A 13,305-nucleotide genomic window follows, 5' to 3' on the forward strand; every position below is an offset into this window, starting at 1 on the left:
AGAATACTGTGGGAGACCGTGTCAAAAGCTTTGCTAAAGTCAAGGAACAACACGTCCACTGCTTTCCCCTCATCCACAGAGACAGTTATCTCATCATAGAAGGCAATTAGATTAGTCAGGCATGACTTGCCCTTGGTGAATCCATGCTGACTGTTCCTGATCACTTTCCTCTCCTCGAAGAGCTTCAGAATTAATTCCTTGAGGACCTGCTCCATGATTTTTCCACGGACTGAGGTGAGGCTGATTGGCCTGTAGTTCCCAGGATCCTCCTTCTTCCCTTTTTTAAAGATGAGCACTACATTAGCCTTTTTCCAGTCGTCCAGGACCTCCCCCGATCACCATGAGTTTTCAAAGATAATGGCCAATGGCTCTACAATCACATCCGCCAACTCCTTTAGCACTCTCGGATGCAGCGCATCCAGCCCCATGGACTTGTGCTCATCCAGCTTTTCTAAATAGTCCCGAACCACGTTTTTCTTCACAGAGGGCTGGTCAGCTCCTCCCCAGGCTTTGCTGTGCTCTCTACTGTATAGCCATGGACCATCCACGCAGTTAAGCGAAGGGATTGTAGGCTCAGTAAAGAAGGCAACCATGATCCTGGGAGATTAGGTCCAAGCTTAGAGCAGGAGAAATGGACATTTCACTGACAACACCAGAAGACCAGTGCTGACAGGCCCATGCTGGGGCAGTAAGTTTGACTCTGGCCAGGTCCTGTCTGATCTTTAGCAATACTCTGTGAATGGCAGAAAAGCATAGAGGAGCATGCCTGACCACGTCAGCAAAACGGCATCTGTCATGGAACCCAGGCTATGACCACATATGGAGCAGAACTGCTGATACGTTCTCTTGGACTTTGTTGCAAATAGATCTACTTATGGAAAACCCCACAGCGGTAAGATGCGTCTGGCCACATCTGGATGAAGAAACCACTCATGGTGACTTGCAAATCTGCTCAGGTAGTCTGCTAGTTTGTTCTGCATGCCCAGTAGGTAAGATGCTTCTAGATCTACTGAGTTGGCAATACAGAGCCTCCAGAGCAGAGTTGCTTCTTGACAGAGTGGAAAAGAGAGGGCTCCCTCCTGCTTGTTGAGATAAAACACTGCCACCGTGTTCTCCAGGACTAACAAGCTGACTCTCCTGATCTGCGACTAATACCAGGCAAGCCAATCTGACAGCATTGAGTTCCCTGATATTGATGTATAAAGCTAAGTCCTCTGAGGATCACAGACACTGCATCCGTAGAGAACTGAGGTGGGCTCCCATCCCAGGCCTGAAGCATCTGTCACTAGTGTGAAAGTTGGTTGTGAGTGGGCAAATGGAATGCCTACACATACATTGGCTGGAGCTGTCCTCCAACCTAGGGACATGAAGACATGGGAGTGCACTCTTACCCCAGAGTCCAGTTGATGGCAGCTTGGCAAGTAGACTGATGCCAGCCAGTCCTTTAGAGTTCTGAGTCGGTCTGACCTATTGAACCACATAGATGCATGATGCCAAGTGAGTCAGAAGCCTCAAACAGTTTTGTGCCGTTGTGATGGGATCAATTGATCAAACTGCCTGGAATCTGCAGTCCAGAAAAAAGGCCTTGGCTTGAGTTGAGTCCAGTACAGACTCTATAAACTCTATCCTGTGGACCAGGGAGAGGAGAGATTTTTCTGTCTCCCAGAGCATTGAGTGTTGATTGGATTAGAGGAACACTGCTCTGCCTTTGCTGTTTGGACCAGCCCTTGACAAGCCAGTCATCTAGGAAGAGATAAACCTGCACTCCTGATCTTCAAAGGAATGCAGGTACTACTGTTGTGACCTTTGTAAAGACCCTGAAAGCTGCTGACAGGCCAAAACGTAGTACATTAAACTGGTAATTATTTTGATTTATCAGAAAACTGAGGTACTTCCCGTAAGCTTAATTCATTGCCACATGGAAGTAGGCATCTTTTATGTTAAGGGCAGCATCCTGGGAAGGGATAACAGAAGCTAGGGTGTCAATGCAAAAATTTATACTTTTAAAGAATTTGATGAGTTGACACACATCTTAAATTAGTCATAGACTCCCCACCTCACCTGCCAACCCTATGCCCTTGGAATTAGGAAATATTCCTTCTGAGATCACATGGAACCTCCTCTATGGCTACCAAAGGAGTGACTGAACTTCCTGGACAAGGAGTTTCTCATGAGAATGGTCCCGGAAGAGGCAAGGGGAGTTGTGGTGGGACAGACGAGTAGAAGCAAACTGGAGAATATGTCCCATTTCTACTTGCTCCAGTCCGTCTGATCCAAAGTAATCCTAAACCAAGCACTGTGGGAGAGGGACAGACAGTTTGCAACGGTGAGGAGGTTCAGGACTGAAGACACAGAGACTGATAGGCTGACCCTGAGTGGCCCATCAAAATGGCTGTTTTGCAGTTCCTTGCCCAGAGCCAGAGCTAAAGCAGCAGGAAGGGAAGGCCTATGCCCATAACATCTTGATCTCTTTTTTGATAGGTTTCCCCAAAGAGGAAGAGCAGAAAATAGGTGCAGCTGCTGTGGCCGATACTGCTTCCTAGCCAGAGCAGACATGTACAAACCTATGGACTTCAGGGTGGCTCTAGAGTCCTTATGTCCATGGAGCTTGCTGTCCATCAGGTCCTTGAATGGCAAGTCCTGGATAGTGCTCTGTACTTCAGGGGAAGACCAGAAGACTGCAGCCAGGATGATCTATGCATGGCCACTGCCAAAGCCATGGTTCTAGATGCTGAATCTAGTCCTGCCTACAGTGATGTCCTCGTGATTAGTCTGCCCTTACTGATTAGGGAAGAGAACTCCTGTCTAGTGTTCTCCAGAAGCAGTTCTCTGAACTTTTCCATGGAGCCCTACAAATTAAAAATCGTACCGCCCCAGCAGCGCCTGTTGGTTAGCAACACGCAGCTGCAAACCCCGCTGAATACATATTTTTGCCTAATAAGTCCATCTTTTTAGCATTCTTAGATTTGGGGGTGGCAGGGTAGTTCCCTTAATCCTCTCTCTCATTAGCTGCTGTCAGGACTAATAAGCCCAGTATAGGGTACTCAAAACCTTGGAAGGGCACTTAATATTTTCTTTCTGCCCTTTCTGCGGTGGGAGGCAGTGAAGATGGAGTCTGCCATAGAGCCTTTATAGTCTCTAGTATTGCCTCATGAATAGACAGAGCTATCCTGGAGGGACCCACCAAGGATAAAGCATCAACCAGGTGATGTGAAGATTCACTGACCTCTGACCTGTAAACTAAAATCTGCATCCACTCTCTTTAGCGACTCCTGATAAACTTTAAAATCATCAGAAGGAAGTGAAGTTTTGCCAGACAGTATGGCCTCATCATCTGGAGAGGAGGTAGAATCTCTTCCTCTGGCTATTGTTCTGGCTCTGAAACCTCCTCTTGATCCCCGATACCAGACTCTGGGGATGGAGCCATTCGGTGCATAGAGTCAGTCCTTCTAGACATGGGCACTGAGTATGCAAGATGTGGAGATGATCTGGACATCGGGGAAAACCCCAAGTGTTCCAAAATGGCCACTGACCTGGCCACATTCCCATGGGAGGTGCCACTGAAGAGTCAAAGTGGTAAATGGGAAGAGAGGAACTGTGTGGAGACCATTGGTTCCTGCTTCAGGGTTGAGATACATATGACCCCCACCTTCGAGTCCAGCAAGGAAGATTCCCTTCCTCTAACTATGGTGGAGGTGATCCAGTTGGTGCCTGGGACCAGTACCAGAAGACAGACAATGGGCAGAGTGAAGCCATCACAGCAGGCTTTCCCTTGGATGGCACCCAAGGTGGAATCACTAGCAGCAGTGAAAGACAGACTCTTGCAAGGATGGAGATGCCAGCAGTGAAAGACAAGGCAGGTTTCTTGCCACCACAGACACCTCCAAAGTAGTCAGCACTGAACTGATCTCTTGTTGCAGTGCCAAAGAAGTTGACGTTGCCTCTTCCAACACAAGGCTCAACAGTGCCCCTTGCAGCACTGAGGCCAACTGTGACGATTTAAGCAGATTTGGAGGAAGAGTGCTTAGATCTCAGGTGCACTCTACTCGACTCCTTCTCAAATTTCTTAGCAGCCTAAGCTGGTGGAGATCTTCTCTTGGCAGATGCCTGTCTGGAAGCCTTGTACTTTTTCCTCAGTACAGGCGAGGGAGAATGATACCAGGATTCTGCTAATGCTGGAAGTGAGCTTCTTACTAAAGCCGCAGCACTCAGCACCAAGTCAGACCAGCACAACTCTGACAGTGGCCTGAGCGCCACCCCATCAGCAAGAATTTCAGCCTAGCCTCTTTATGCTAGGCTTGAACTCCCTGCAAATCTGGAATCGGTAGTTTATGTGTGCCTCTCCCAAGCACTTCAGGCAGCTATTGTGTGGGTTGCTCACTGGCACAGACCTGAAGGAAGAAGCACACATGGAAACCCAGTAATCAGAGCATACTGCACCTCCATGCTAGAAATAGAAAAACCACAAATGGGGAAACAAGTCCAAAAAAAAGTCATTTTCCCCCCAAACAGAACTAAAATTTACTAACTATCCTAACAACACTTAAACCTAGACTATCTATATATACACAGACACTATGGTACAAAAAGGCTAAGAGAAGAATTGTTTTGATATAGAATAGAGTTTCAACGACCTTTGTGGGCAGTAAGAAGGAACTGAGTTTGAACTGCCCAATGGGTATTGCTGAGCAAAAAAGTTTCTGAAGGCCGTGTGCTGAGCGCACAAACACCAAAAATGAATACATTTGTGCAATCATTCAAAGAACACCAAAATATCCTCTGGCAAAACCAAGAGAGACAAGATTGACGTTCTTTATATTTCAAAAGTTAAAAGCTAACAGAACAAATCTTTCAGTTCTTCTTCATACATCAGAAAGTAAAAAAAGAACATAACCCCAATTTTTTTAAATATCCTTTGCAGGTCACCTTTAACTATGATATGAGAGCTGATGAGATTGTGCCCTAGAACTAGTAAGCCTCCCTCCTTCCCCTTTGCCTAATATCATCTCTCCCTGCATTATGTATATAACTTAGACTGTGAGCCCCTTACAGCAAAAACTATGGACCAGATACTGGGGTCCTGCAGATTTGCAGAGAGAGCAGGTCAAGGTGCAGATACAAAGGTGGCTTTAAAGCTCACTTTTGCACTCCACCAATCATGATGCTCCCATTGTGCAGGGCCACTTGCCTTGCACCAGGTTAGATCAACCTTAGGTCTGCAGAATCCTTAGGGTTTGTCTACACACAGTTTTGTACCAATTTAACTAAACTGGTTTATTAGAGATACAATATGGGTGAGGTAATATCTTTTATTAAACCAAATTCTGTTGGTGAAAGATACAAGCATTTGAGCTGCACAGAGCTCATGAGGTCTATATCATCTTCTATCAGTGCAGCCCCACACAGCCCAGACACTTATATCAGTTCAGTTTATTTCCAAAAATGTATGGACTGAAAACATAGCCAAGGATTAGTGAAGCGCAGAGGAGTCCAGACATAGCTCCTTTCCTTTGGTCTTAGCCCTTTTCACTGCAACAGGCAGAAGGAAAGGGGAGCAAAATCACAGCTCCTACACTGACTGTGTCACCAGAGGATCATCCTTGCTCTGGAGTGATCCTTCCTTAGTTGGTTACACAAAGCAGCTGCAAAGTACTCTCTGCCTTCATTTTATCTGCAAAGATACACACAACCCTATGGCACTACACACAAATGTTAAATAAAATAATAGTACCATAAGAGCTTTTCTTTTACAATATAAAAGAACTTTAATCTAGGACACAAAACACATACATACATTTCGCTCTTTGCTCATCATTGATGACTGAATCTACTCGGTTAGTCACAGCCCAATTCCATAGGCTTATTGCACTTTCTTCAATCTAGGAGGATAGAAAAAATTTCATTAGAATTTGCCTTTTTGTCTTGATTTGGGTCATATTTGAACTTCTTGATGTAACAGAACCATATATAGGTAAATATCTATATGTCTGTGTAAATCAAAGAATGACATGACTTGCAATTGAAAAGCTTTAGCTCACGAAAGCTTATGCTCAAATAAATTTGTTAGTCTCTAAGGTGCCAAAAGTCCTCCTTTTCTTTTTGTGGATACAGACTAACACGACTGCTACTCTTGAAAATTGAAAATATCTAATTAAACTGATGGCAATAGCACCCATCAACACATACCCACATTGGCCATCAGTGTCTTCAGCCATAATTTGAAATTGTGCACAGTAGGGAATTCTGTATGTGAAATGCAAGATTTCAGAAACATTTTAAATCCTTTGTTTTGTGTCATTAAAGCATCTTCCTGAACAGATCCACTTCATCTATCACTTTACTCAATTATCCTTACACTCATTTACAACAAGCCCATTCCTGAACTTGTCAACATTTGATCCGGTTTACTCCATCCATCTGGGATGAAATGATCTCACACACACAAACCTTGTGCAATAGCATATCCATTGCCATTAAGATACAACTGACTTATTAATGTCTTTCAAAGTCTAATAAGGATATTCAAAACATGCAAAGTTCCCAACAGATGTTGAAAAATTGGAACAGGTTCAGAAAAAAGCTATAAGAATGGCTTCAGGTCTAAAAATCCTCTCACAGTGACAGACCTAAGTAGCTCAATCTACTTAGTTGATCAAAAAGAAAGTTAAGAGGTGCCTTGATTATGGTGAATAAATTCTGACACAGGGAGAAGACTTCTGACAGTAGGGGCTCTTTATTCTAGCAAAAGATCCAACAGCTGGAAGTTGAACCTATACAAATTCAGACTGGAAATATGGCACATATTTTTAAGTGAGGGTAATTAGCCATTGGAACAACATACCAAGGGACATGGTATATTTTCCATCACTTGATGTCTTTAAAATCAAGAGTGATGTCTTTCTAAAAGATATACTCTCTAGCTCAGCCAGAAGTTATGGGCTTGATACAGAAATCACAGGATGCAATTTGTTGTGCAGGAGGTCAAGGTAAATGGTCAGAATGGTTCCTTCTAGCCTTAAAAGTTATTCATCTATGAATCAATACAAATCAATAGTAGGAAATATTTGGTTTCACATCAAATTTCTGAAGTAAATGTTTAATTAACAATAGGTTGCTCTCATAAGAGTGAGTCCAAATTGAAAAGGCAAAATTAGCATTTTCAGAAGGGGAACAGGGCTGAGCCTGGAAACAGTCAAGACCCTTGCGTGTCCCCTTATGTATATACTACTGATCTAAGGTGCTGAACCTCCAAAAGATTTCCACTGTAACAGGCCCCAGTTGTTATGCGCTCAGGACTTTCATAATATCTCATTCACATGTCAACAATGTTCCTTGTAAGCTGCACACAAGCACAGCCATGCCTGTATACACAAAGCACTCGCCAGAATACCACCCAAAAACAAGCCAAAAAATATAAATGGATGGTGGGGGTTGCGTCATTATGCTGGGCAGGGTTTGTGTCAGGATGCCATGATGCTGGGCAGAGTTTGTGTCAAAAAACATCCACGGAGGGGGGGAACATAGTTAAAAAAAAGAAAAAAAAGCAGAAGCAGTCACAAGACAAGCAGAAAAACCTGCGGGGCGTGACTGCATAAAAATGCCAACCCAACTGCCCCAAAACAAGCAAAAAGTCACTTGTTTTAAATGGACCTGGTACCATATATTGAGCATGCATGATTCTGAACAAGCTCAGTAGTATCTGCTGAAGCTAGCCTTACTCTGCCCTCAGTCGGAAACACATTTGTGCTCTCTGCTGTTCACTCGGGCTAAAAGGTGCAGAGGGGGGAAAATCGGCAGGGAGGGCTAGGCCAAACTCACATATTTACATGATACCCTATTGTAGTAGGCCCTGTCAATACATTTTTGAAGTCCTCAAAACACATTTACATAATCCATACTTTAAACACTCTTGAAATACTCATTAACACAATAGACTAATCTCTTTAAAAAGCGATTACAATCCATTGTGTCTACTCTCATATAGTTCGGTAAGGGATTTGTCTCTATTATTTAATACACACAAAAAAGCATAAGCTTGCCCAAGAACAAAAATATAATGCTCAGTGCAGTTTGCAGCCCGCTCAGTATAAAGAAAATTTACGAAGGAATGTTATATGTCAGTAATGTTAGAACTAAATATATGGCATTTTCTTTCCAAATGAAAGGAAATTAATCTGGTCTGAGGAGTTGCTGGAACCCTACCATACTATATAATAAACATCTCCTGCCAGTCGCTAATATGGCCCCTGGATATTTTGTTACAGAACATTTAAGAAGTTATTACTTTAATATGCCTCATGTTTTATATTAATGTGTCACAAATATCTTGACTTTCTTCAAATGTGCTGAAGGAGATATAAAAAAGAAATGTTATACTGTATGCTCCATACTTTTATAAAAATGTGAATAGAACATATTCTAAGGAAGTGTCAGAACCAGCTGTACTCATTATCTGCACTGGCCAATAGGCATTCAAATTGTGTTACATGGCCAACACAGAGCTGTTCACCTTTACCTCAGCCACAAGATTAGATTGTTTTTAAACACCCAGTGTTCTCAGCAATTATTTCCAGCCTTCTACCTGAACCTCATGAATCTCATTCCCAGCCTCGTTATCCACACATTCTATCTCACTGAACAGTTTGTCAATGATCTCAGTTACATTTGATGAGGTGTCTTTTTTCACCAGCTCTTGAATCAGCACTGAAAGAAAGACAAACAAAAGACAGCAATGCAGTGAACTTCACACAAAGATTAAGAGCAGCACATCATTTGTGAATGTCTGAACAAGAGAAAACAATCAGTTTACATTTTCTCCATATCCTTCTGTCTACTAAATAAACACAGAGCGAAGGCAGAGCCTGAGGGAAGATAAATAAAACAGCTCATAAGAAATAATTCTGAAACCTAAAGGAAGTTTTTACGTAAGCAATGAGGCTAAATTCTGGTGAGCTGCATCAATTAAATCTGTTGACTTACATGGAGTTGAATCCAGGCAACGAGAGCAACTTTTGGCCCAACATTTAATTTGCTAAAAAAAATTTCTTTCCTGACACTTTGTTTCCATTCTAAATGACTTTTACCCTTTGGCACTCTCTAACAGTACAATGTTGCACGAAACCTGCGTTCAGTAACTTTACTGTGAGTGAGTTATTAAGTGCTTTTATTAAGAAGGCTGAAAGGAATGTCACAATTCTTATGATAGACTGAGCCTAGAATCCTGAAACTCCCATACAATCTGTTATGAAGCATATGATTTAAAAAAAAAAAAACAAATAAAACTGCTATTCTGGGTCTCTAAATTCCTCCCCTGGTTTAAAAGGAAAACTGACAAACTCAATTAGCTGCTGTATTAACCAGTCACTGAATATAGAGAGAATTAGATCACTTTACTGGGTTTCCAATCAATGGAAGGCCCTCACTCCCTTTTCAATATGTGGTGTTCATCATAATGTAAAAACTTCTCCACGTACAGGTTTGAGAAACAAAAACCTCTCAATGTCTCCCTTGTCTCTAGTTCTGTAATTATTCAAGTGTTATTTTACCCACTAACCAGTTGCTTTTCGAGCACTGATTAGCTAAGCACAGTACAAGGAAAATAAGATACCTCTGCCTTGCTGAGAACAACCTTCAGTCAGATGCAGGGCAGGAACATTTTTTATTCACTACAGATATTTGTTTTTACCCAACTAAATGCTAATAAATAATAATAAATAAAAAATATATTATAATAGATAATTAATTTAACCTATAAAGTCACCAAAAACAACTTCTGGAAAAAGCAAAACAAGTTTTGTTGAAATGTCCTAACTGAAAGGGGAGGGCTTCTTCAGCACCATGCAAGGCCATTTTGTAGGGTTTCACAGAAATCTGACTATATATATTTATTATTTTTCTAATAAAAATCCAGCCTGTCTCCAAAATTTCTTTGACTGTGAACAGTTCTTCTAGCACATCAAGCCTAATCACACATTCTTTGTTTGTAAGTTATATAATGTGATTTGTTTTTCTTCGGCTGAAGATAGTCATCAAGTGGCTATTATGGACTGCAAATTGGACAGCATGCTTGATATTTCCTTCCCTGTTTCTCCTCTGTATTTGTGTGCTCACTTTACTGGGCATGGGGCTAGACAAAACCTTTACAGCCCACACTAAACTAATCTCAAGCATTTATTCAGGGCCAGAAATGTTATTCTCCCTAGCTGCCTAAGAAAACCATCCTTCCACAGTGCATCTAGCTCTTACTAATCAAGCCTTCCCTGACATTCAGGCTCCAAGACAAAGCATATCACCAGGAAGAGTCAGATTTTCCTGACTATAATTAGAAAAACCTGGGAATGAAGCTTTTATTCCCTATGGCTTCCCTCATGATACACAAAATATGCATGTGTAGCACTGAATTATTTACACAATTATGGACTAAAAGTTTAGTTTTTCAAAGATTATTGATTTGTACCTTTAATTTCCAGTAAGTGAGATTCCCCCTTCATTTCTAAAGCGTTGAATCAAGTCCTTTAACATACACACACAAAATTATTTTAAAAGCCATATATGCAACTTTTCTACTACACAGGCCTATACCTCTCATCTATTCCTTATTATAAGCCTGATCTCACTCCCACTGAAGTCAAGGGTATTTTACCATTGACTTCAATAGAAGCAGCATCCCTTTAGACACATTTTTACCATTATCCAAACATCTACTTGCTATTTCCTCACTTCCATTACCACAAGTGATTTACTGCAAAAATTCTAATTCAGGAACAAAGTTACAGAAATTGTGATTTATGTTAAATGCTCTGCCACATTTCTGATTGGCTATTTTTGACTCTCCCATTTTTAATTCTTGTCTCATATCTTACTCTTGCGGGAATTCTATGCCACTGTACATGCATAATTAAATGAGCCACCCATATTTTTAATTTTTTGCACAGAAAAAAGCTTCTGCGGAAAAGTTGCTGCAGTTCTGCTTTTTGCCCACCAGAGGGTGCTATGGCACCAGAACAGAGCAGCAGCTCCCAACCTGCTAGGGAAGAGAAAGAGCCTGCCTTCTTCACAATGCCTGTCAGGCCAGGTCAAGATACTGGGGAATATGGGGAGACAAACAGCATGGGCCTGCCGGGGGTGGGGGGCGTCATAAACAGGGTCTCATAAGGGCTAGTGGGGAGAGAGGCTGAGTGGGAGTGGAGGTGCAGGGCCACATGGGGATGGGGGGAATTGGTGTCTAAGTGGGGCTGGAAGGACACATCGACAGGTGGTGCAAGGACACATGGGGGTGCAGGGACAGATGTGCCTGATTTAATGGGAGAGGCTAGGGGTCAGCCAGGGTCTGCATGGGGAAAGATCCCTAACAATCCCTCCCAGCCCCCGCTCCAAATCTTCCATAGTTTTCCCACCCATACCCAACAGCCCTACAAGTTCACACCCAGGCTCCTTCCCAGCAATTACTTCTCTCTCTCTCAGCTCCTTTGTTACTCCTGACTCCCCCAAACCTTTGCACTGCTGCTGAGTGGTGCGGGAAATATGGCTCTATATTGTAGTTTAAATGATTTACTTACTCAGAGTTCTGTATTAATATGCCTAATAAAGAATCCATTTGTCAAAAAACATTTTCTGAATCTTTTTTGTTGTCTGTATTGTTACAGACATACTTGTTGACAGGTACTTTGAAATTAATTACCAAAAATCATTGAAACTGATGTGATTACATTGTGTTATTTTGACAAATAAAATATGAAGAATTTGAAAATATTGTGTTCACAATTTTGTTGTTGTTGTTACAGAACTTTTAATTTTTTGGCACAGAATTCCCCCCAGGAGTAACATCTGGGACTCATCAGGTTGACAGGTATGCACAGACCACAGATGAAATATTACACAAGTAATCAAAGCTCTGTGTAGTTCTTAGTTCTTGCGTTTAGAGGGACACTTAAGTAGCTTATGGACCATTGTGCACTCTTTCTTTAAACAGAGCCAAAGGGAATCTGGAGAAGGGTCTAGCCAGCAGCTCTTCAGCCAGGCCAGGGAACAACGGGGTGGTAGGGATCACATTAACGCATTTATTGTACCACAGTGCTTGTCCCAGCCCAGGGGGAAGGTGACTGTCCTGGCACACAGCTGGGCTGATCATGGACAGCGAGACTGCCCCCCTGCCGCCAGCATGTCTGACATACAACACCAAGGGAAAACAAAGAGCATCCTGGGAACACACCCTGGTGCTTCTCCTGGCCTCTCCCCCCACTCAGCTCTGTCCCTTGACACCCTGCCCAGGGGCACGATGCACCTCCTGTTGTCGTCCCCCCCGTACCTGGATGTGTGGTGCTTCTCGTGGCCGCCCCTTGCTCTGCCCCCCGCCCCGCCCAGGGGCACGGCCCTGCTCGTGGCCGCCCCTCGCTCTGCCCCACCCCCACCCCCGCCCAGGGGCACGGCCCTGCTCGTGGCCGCCCCTCGCTCTGCCCCACCCCCACCCCCGCCCAGGGGCACGGCCCTGCTCGTGGCCGCCCCTTGCTCTGCCCCACCCCCACCCCCGCCCAGGGGCACGGCCCTGCTCGTGGCCGCCCCTCGCTCTGCCCCACCCCCCGCCCAGGGGCACGGCCCTGCTCGTGGCCGCCCCTCGCTCTGCCCCACCCCCCGCCCAGGGGCACGGCCCTGCTCGTGGCCGCCCCTCGCTCTGCCCCCCCCTCCCCCAGGGGCAGGGCCCTGCTCGTGGCCGCCCCTCGCTCTGCCCCCCCCCTCCCCCCCGCCCAGGGGCAGGGCCCTGCTCGTGGCCGCCCCTCGCTCTGCCCCCCCGCCCAGGGGCACGGCCCTGCTTGTGGCCGCCCCTCGCTCTGCCCCCCCCTCCCAGGGGCAGGGCCCTGCTCGTGGCCGCCCCTCGCTCTGCCCCCCCGCCCAGGGGCAGGGCCCTGCTCGTGACCGCCCCTCGCTCTGCCCCCCCGCCCAGGGGCACGGCCCTGCTTGTGGCCGCCCCTCGCTCTGCCCCCCCCTCCCCCAGGGGCAGGGCCCTGCTCGTGGCCGCCCCTCGCTCTGCCCCCCCCCTCCCCCCCGCCCAGGGGCAGGGCCCTGCTCGTGGCCGCCCCTCGCTCTGCCCCCCCGCCCAGGGGCACAGCCCTGCTTGTGGCCGCCCCTCGCTCTGCCCCCCCCTCCCAGGGGCAGGGCCCTGCTCGTGGCCGCCCCTCGCTCTGCCCCCCCCTCCCAGGGGCACAGCCCTGCTTGTGGCCGCCCCTCGCTCTGCCCCCCCTCTCCCCCCCGCCCAGGGGCAGGGCCCCGCTCGTGGCCGCCCCTCGCTCTGCCCCACCCCCACCCCCG

General features: G+C 45.4%; 1 protein-coding gene across 1 annotated transcript in view; it reads right to left on the reverse strand.

The window, feature by feature from the left end:
- Nucleotides 1-12,169, reverse strand: part of TEX11 (testis expressed 11) — a 142,235-nt gene extending 130,066 nt beyond the window's left edge. Inside the window, exons 1-4 of the mRNA XM_077827052.1 lie at nt 12,069-12,169; nt 10,457-10,512; nt 8,582-8,703; nt 5,795-5,879 (exon numbers count right to left, since the gene is read on the reverse strand). Coding sequence (XP_077683178.1) covers nt 5,795-5,879; nt 8,582-8,703; nt 10,457-10,490 — 241 coding nt within the window. The 5' untranslated portion in view covers nt 10,491-10,512; nt 12,069-12,169. The remainder of the gene's footprint in view (nt 1-5,794; nt 5,880-8,581; nt 8,704-10,456; nt 10,513-12,068) is intronic.
- Nucleotides 12,170-13,305: the final 1,136 nt, after the last annotated feature.

Source organism: Eretmochelys imbricata, chromosome 9, assembly GCF_965152235.1.
Source record: "Eretmochelys imbricata isolate rEreImb1 chromosome 9, rEreImb1.hap1, whole genome shotgun sequence".
Taxonomy (NCBI): Eukaryota; Metazoa; Chordata; order Testudines; family Cheloniidae; genus Eretmochelys; species Eretmochelys imbricata.